The sequence below is a fragment of the Ctenocephalides felis genome, unplaced genomic scaffold (genome assembly GCF_003426905.1).
Source record: "Ctenocephalides felis isolate EL2017-DRISC unplaced genomic scaffold, ASM342690v1 CF-g0.4_SCAFFOLD_01492, whole genome shotgun sequence".
Taxonomy (NCBI): domain Eukaryota; kingdom Metazoa; phylum Arthropoda; class Insecta; order Siphonaptera; family Pulicidae; genus Ctenocephalides; species Ctenocephalides felis.
The window spans coordinates 34,310,322-34,317,730 of record NW_020537646.1 but is presented as its reverse complement, the minus strand read 5'-3'; the positions used below and the strand labels follow the sequence as shown (position 1 = coordinate 34,317,730).

The following is a 7,409-nucleotide window of genomic DNA, read 5'->3' as shown; positions in this document are numbered from 1 at the left end:
CTATCATTTATAACAGAATTTGAATTAAATGAAAAGTATGCAATAAAAGTAATATTGAGAAATAATTACTAAATTTCACATGAAGAATCACATGGATGTATATCTGTTCTCCAACAGATATACATCCTGAACATTTTCAGGCGTATAAAAGTAATAAAATTGAATCTTTTACCATATCAGAAACAAATCAAATTTCTAGATATCTTTTTTATTACGTTTTGGGATGAAAATGGTTTGAGAATTTTTGCTTACCTTTGAACTGGCATATTATTCACGTATAGATACAAAAATGTTGATTATATAACTTTTGTTGTTGTATCATTAATCAGATAAAAATTCTATGAGAAAAATTTCGGCGTAAAATAATATTGGATTATTATTATATTTATTATATAATATTTCAGATTACTTTTCATTCGACTGCATCTAATAATTTCAGCAGTGCATAGTTGAAAGATATACTGGAGCTAGGAAATTGTTGTTACTGTTTTTTTTTTGAAATTAATATATCTTAAAATCCATTGATTATATTGCTATGAAATATAGAAAGACAGATTCTGTAACTAACTAACAACTAATCCCTTGATTATTTTACAATAATCAAGCTAACTATTTAAACAATTTAACAATCACAAAAATTGTTGCACATTAAAAATTGATATATTTAAAACGTCTCTAAATGATTAGATTTAGAACATTTCAAAATTCTGCATCTACATATTTCAATTCAATCATTTCATAAAAATATTTTTTGCAAATATTTCGAACAGATGCCCAGTTTGATCAATGTATGATATGATGGTTAAAATTTGATCAGCCTATTAAATATCTAAGCACTTTTAACCCTTTCCACTGGGATGCCGGCGGCGGCAAAACACATATCAATTTCGGAATTTGCGAGTGGAAAGGGTTAATTATTTATCTTGTACATTATTTGAGATTTTATATATTGATATCTTGTATCATCGTTGGCTTAACATTTGGCAAAGTTGGGCCATCTGAAAATATTGGTCGTCTACTATAGTCAAAAAGCTAGTGGAATCTGTAAAACTAACTTTTATTTCTTAGCTCTTACAAATCTGCTAACTACAATACAACATTTCGATACAAATTTTGAGATTAATACCGAACTATTATTATATTTATTAACTTCCCGAAGGAAAAGTATATGTAATAGCTAGAAAATCAGATTTGCGTGTTTAGTTTTTTCTGGACGTTTCAAGTCATTCTGAACTGCACGAGACCAAATTTGGAAAAGTTTGTGTGCGCGTGTATGTGAGCCAATTATTGCTCCTGCGTCGACATTTTTCTTAAAATATCAAATTTAAGCCAAATAAAAATTTAAGAACGTTTATCAGATTTGCCGGCCGGCCGGCCGAGGCGTTTCTTTATAATTAGCAAAAAATGCGAACACGTTCGTCTATTTTTTTTGTTCACAATCCTGCATCTATTTGAAAAATCGTTTGAAAGATATTGGTTGGGAATCGTGTCGATTAGTTTTTGGTAAGGATCTGCCAAGCCGTTTCTTACTATTCAGTAACTATTTGTTGAAATTTTTTATTCTCGAAATAAACAGTTGAACAGTTTACCTAAATATCCGAATCTCAATTCTTATTGATATTACATGCAACTTGTTTTAAGGCAAAATCTTACCTAAACTAGTTTATATTCAGCTTTTCACTAATTATAACATTTTGTCAGGTATATAAAATAAATTATATCTGAAACACTACTTTAGAGAGAGTATACAATACAAATATAATTTTGTGTATGTTATTACTCAAGCTTACATTTTGTGACCTATCTTTCATTTAGTGTGCAGAAGGTATACATATGCAATTCTATATTTATGAGTTCCTTTATGCTAAATATAGAGCAAATGATAAATTATAAATTTGTTTCATCAGAATATTTCAATTAACTTAATGAAGTGCATTCAATCATCCACTCAAACGAAAATCATGCTTTTCTCTATTGCGATATTAAACAAACCAGATATTAATTAATTATATTGAAATAATTGGAAATTAAAATATTGTTGACATTATGGAGAATGAAATAGTGCAGAAATTTAAATGATTTATTGAAACGTTGAAACGACTACATTGTTTGTTAAATGATTTATTTTCTTCATAAATAATTATGACATTCGTACAAATTTAATTTATACTGTTAAATTGAATAAAATCACTAAAATATGAAACAATCATGGAGCAAACTTGCTCCAATATAGATCATAGTTGCCATGACATTAATAATATATAAACAAAAGTATATATCAAATATATCTATTCAAAGCAATGTCTAATAAATCATTGTGAATCAGTTAGTTATTGAGTTTTAATTAAAACGTAATTTAGTATTTATGGAATGCGCTCCATAAAATGATCCCTCGAGCCGGATTAAAAACTACATTGAAGAATTAGAGTGAAGAAATACAGCCAAGAAATACAGTCCACACACATAGTATCAAGGTAGGAGAATTTTGATTATTAAAACTTACGAAAAGCCATCGCATCGAAAATGAAAAATCTCAACATACTGATAGGCAAAACCAGAGCCGCAAAAATGAATATAACGCGTGTAGAAGATTTCGTAAACAATTATCCTTCAGACATAACTATTATAGACCTTAACATGCGTAAAAGATGGCTTAACAAAGCCTTTGAGGAATATAATAAAGCACAAGATCAATTAATAATTCAAAACTTAGATAAACTTATAGATGATCGCGATGCGATGGAAATTAGATATCGTAAGGTTTTGGCTGCAATAGAGAATTTAATCGCATCTCGTAACCAAAATGATGCTGATACGAAAAATACAATAATTAATTTAGTTAACAAACAAAATAATGCAGAAAAATGTAAGAGACAGGAAAATGTTGTTATTTTGCTAGAAGAAACAAAGTTAGAAATGGTTCGCATGCAGGAGAATTTTGCACAAATTGAGGCAAATTTACAAATAGAAGTGAAAGGTTTAAAATCAGATTTAGGTGAAAAAAGTAGACAAGTTGAAAAATTATTAATGCGTAATGAACAATTAGAGAAAGATAATAATTTGCTACAAAACTTAGATGATGATAATAAACGTAAATCAATTATAGATAAAAATATGATCGACGAGCTTAAAAATGAAAATAACAAGTTAAAAGAAGAAATTAAGGAAATAAATACTCACTTAGAAAGTAAATGTCAAGAAAAGTTATTATTACAAGGAACTATTACAAAATTGAAAGATAAACTAGCATTAGAGCACAATGTAGATACTTTATCAAAAGTCAAATTACTAAACAAGAAAGCTGATGATCTTCTAGCGGAAGATTGTTTTATATTTCACAAATGTTCAAGCAATAACATGAAACTAGAAAAGGATAGACAAGCTGAACGAAAAGCAAGGAAGGCTGCATATAGAGCTTGGTATAATCGCAAAAAGGAAGAACGCAAAAGCAGAGCTGAAAAACAGAAACAAATTAAATCAGAATTAGAGTTGAAAATAAAGGAGTTATTTCAACGCAAAATTATTCAAGAAGTTAATTACAAATCTTGGTTAAATAGAAAGAAAAATAATAAGATAAAGGTCCGCATGAAACATCAAATAAATGGGTTACGATATCTGATCATACGGCAAGAACAAGGAAAGGTTTACGGTAAAGAATTGAATAAAGATACAAATAATAACAATTATGTTCAAAAGTTATTGAGAGCGGGCGGAAGGCTGCTAAACGCAAATATCTCATATAATCAGATGCACCCCATAATTTTGCCAACTAATCATCAAGGTACTAACCAATAAGAAAGTTCAAGAAGTAATTCATAATTATACAACATGTCATAAATTCAAACAAACATTGATATGCCAGCTACAGTTACGTAGAATTAATTCAAGAAGAGAGCTAGACGAAAAATAGGACCTGACGACACAGAATACACGATGGAATCAAAGTACAAATAATAAACATTTCAAAAGGTTTATATACCAAATATGAAAATAGTAAATATGAAAATATCTCATTACTATTCAATAAGTGAATAATAGAATTTATGCTAACGTTTGAGGCCGCAGTATGGAGCAAACTTGCTCCAATATAGATCATAGTTGCCATGACATTAATAATATATAAACAAAAGTATATATCAAATATATCTATTCAAAGCAATGTCTAATAAATCATTGTGAATCAATTAGTTATTGAGTTTTAATTAAAACGTAATTTAGTATTTATGGAATGCGCTCCAAATTATTTACTTAGAAGCAATAACTATAAGTGACTACAACTGTGAATTACATGAAAAATTACAAAAAATGTATGCAAACAAAGTTCTTCGCTAATGAGTCAATTCTGCCGTAAAATAGAATAATGTTAGAGCAAGGCTATGCTAAATTTTTTCATATGAAATGGTACTAAAAACTGTGAAAATGCTATTTGGTTTCTGTGCAGTCAGGGGTTTTAAATATAAAGCCTAACCTTGAAAACGAACAAACGCCAAAAATATCTATTTTAAGTGCATCTTTCTAATGTATCATAATAATACATGGGAGAAGTTAGGTCCGGTAAATTTATTATTGAATTTTGTTGAATATCCAGTATTTTAAAGGTATTATTACAAAATTTGTTTATATTATCTACCGCTATAATAGCAGTAATTACTTACATTTGATGCTTTACAGAATTCACAACTCAAAATATTTCTCACAATCCAATCAATATTATAAAGAGGAATATATCATCCCATGCGATATGCGATGTCGTAAACACTGAAAGTTTGGTGGAAATTTCCCGGATTAGTGGAATAGAAAACAAGCTTGATTGCGAGCCATTTTCTCTCTGGGTAGAAGTTTTAATTACAAAATCATCCCTTTGACAGATAATTTCCAATTCTGATAGAAATATTACATATAGAGATACAGAATTTGTATAACCCAACATTCAGTTATTAAAGTCATTAAGTTTCGCTTTGCACATGAGGTCAATTATACAAATTATTTTGAAATTTATATGTATATTATACTTGTATGGCAATTGTGGTTAAAAATCGTTAAAAAACATTTTAGTGGTTATTTGAATAATTTATTTTTTCACCGATCTTATATCCAATCATTTCTGAAGTAGCATCTTTAGTAATACCATCTGGCCTTTCGAAGTATATAGTGCAGTTTCAACTTTCTGAATCAAAATTTTGCATGACAATTTTGAAGAAATGCTATATGTATATTGAATTGCGAAAAATTTTACTTGATAGTTCCAAAAAATCCATAGGTATATGCTAATTTTCTCTGGTCCGAACAATTTTCTCTGCAGTACAAAATTAAGTATAATAAAAATGCTGTCTTATGTTCTGTATATTTGAATGGGCCTATGATCAAAAAGCACTGCAAACATCATATGCATATTTTCCTATTAATTTTTTACTATACCAGCTCTCAAAAAGTGCAAACATTCAAACTGTTTTACAACAATAACGACTTTCTCTAAATTCACTAAAACTCAAATGATACATTTGATTATTTCATTTTATGATAATTATTTTTATTCTATATCCGAGGGATAACAAAAAAAGAATTCTATTTCTTCAGCTGATTGCACATGAAGTGCGTACGTAATTCAAAACAAATAATATTTACAGCCAATTGAGTTATAAATAGTTAAACTTTATTTATTTTTTACTCTAGTAAATATACGTAATGTGTGAGTAAATAAACAAATCATTTCATATATAAATGGTAAGATAGAACAAAATGATAGGATCTGGTCTGAAAGTGTCAGTGATCATCATGTTCAATATCGTACTATTGTGTATTGCAGTATCTAGCTGCTGTGCAAAGCCGGTAAGTAAATATAATTGCAGTTAGCAAAAATTAGATTTTCCTATTTTTGCTATTGCGGAATATATTCATTAATTAAGTATAAGTAATATATATGGTTTTAATGTATTATTAAGACACCGGGAAATTGGCCGGAAATTCCAAAACCTGATCTATGTGACATGCCGCTTCCAAAACCAGAACCGCCTTGTAATCTACCAGTACCCAAACCGGAACCACCATGCGATTTACCCGTACCTAAACCCGAACCACCATGCGATTTACCCGTACCTAAACCCGAACCACCATGCGACTTACCAGTACCAAAACCGGAACCACCATGCGATTTACCAGCTCCAAAACCTGAACCACCATGCGATTTACCAGCACCAAAACCTGAACCACCATGTGATATACCAATTCCAAAACCTGAACCACCGTGCGATTTACCAGCACCAAAACCGCTACCATGTGATTTACCAGCACCTAAACCGGAACCACCATGCGATTTACCAGCTCCAAAACCTGAACCACCATGCGATTTACCAGAACCAAAACCTGAACCACCATGTGATATACCAATTCCAAAACCTGAACCACCGTGCGATTTACCAGCACCAAAACCGCTACCATGTGATTTACCAGCACCTAAACCGGAACCACCATGCGATTTACCAGCTCCAAAACCTGAACCACCATGCGATTTACCAGCACCAAAACCTGAACCACCATGTGATATACCAATTCCAAAACCTGAACCACCGTGCGATTTACCAGCACCAAAACCGCTACCATGTGATTTACCAGCACCTAAACCGGAACCACCATGCGATTTACCAGCTCCAAAACCTGAACCACCATGCGATTTACCAGCACCAAAACCTGAACCACCATGTGATATACCAGCTCCAAAACCTGAACCACCATGTGATATACCAGCTCCAAAACCTGAACCACCATGTGATATACCAGCTCCAAAACCTGAACCACCGTGCGATTTACCAGCACCAAAACCGCTACCATGTGATTTACCAGCACCTAAACCGGAACCACCATGCGATTTACCAGTGCCTAAACCAGAACTACCTTGCGATTTGCCACTACCAAAACCTGAACCACCATGCGATTTACCAGCACCTAAACCGGAACCACCATGCGATTTACCAGTGCCTAAACCTGAACCACCGTGCGATTTACCAGCACCAAAACCTGAACCACCATGTGATATATCAGTACCAAAACCGCTACCATGTGATTTACCAGCACCTAAACCGGAACCACCATGCGATTTACCATTACCAAAACCGGAGCCACCTTGTGATTTGCCTTTACCTATGCCTGAGCTACCTTGTGATTTGCCACAGCTTCCATTGATACCATTGCCACTTCACTAAAAAACGAACATGTTGTATATGTGAATAATAATGAAATGAACGAAAATAAAATAACAGTTTAACAAATATGCGTTAATTTTCAAAATTATTATTTTAAGTTGTTAGTCATTAATGAAACATTTATGCCATGAAAAGAAATGATTCAACCACAATATATACAGTTACAGTTTTATGGCATAATTAAATTTAATTATGTTTAGAGATAATTTT

The 7,409-nt window shown here is 31.5% G+C and overlaps 1 protein-coding gene across 1 annotated transcript; it reads left to right on the top strand.

Moving 5' to 3' along the window:
• The first annotated feature begins 5,987 nt into the window (after positions 1-5,987).
• Positions 5,988-7,199, top strand: LOC113371161 (extensin-like). The gene has a single exon (XM_026611806.1). The coding sequence runs from the start codon at positions 5,988-5,990 to the stop codon at positions 7,197-7,199; it is 1,212 nt and encodes a 403-aa protein (XP_026467591.1).
• The last annotated feature ends 210 nt before the right edge of the window (positions 7,200-7,409 follow it).

Excerpts from the sequence above, each read along its gene's own strand:
- LOC113371161 (XM_026611806.1), top strand. The coding sequence starts at position 5,988 with ATGCCGCTTCCAAAACCAGAACCGCCTTGTAATCTACCAGTACCCAAA.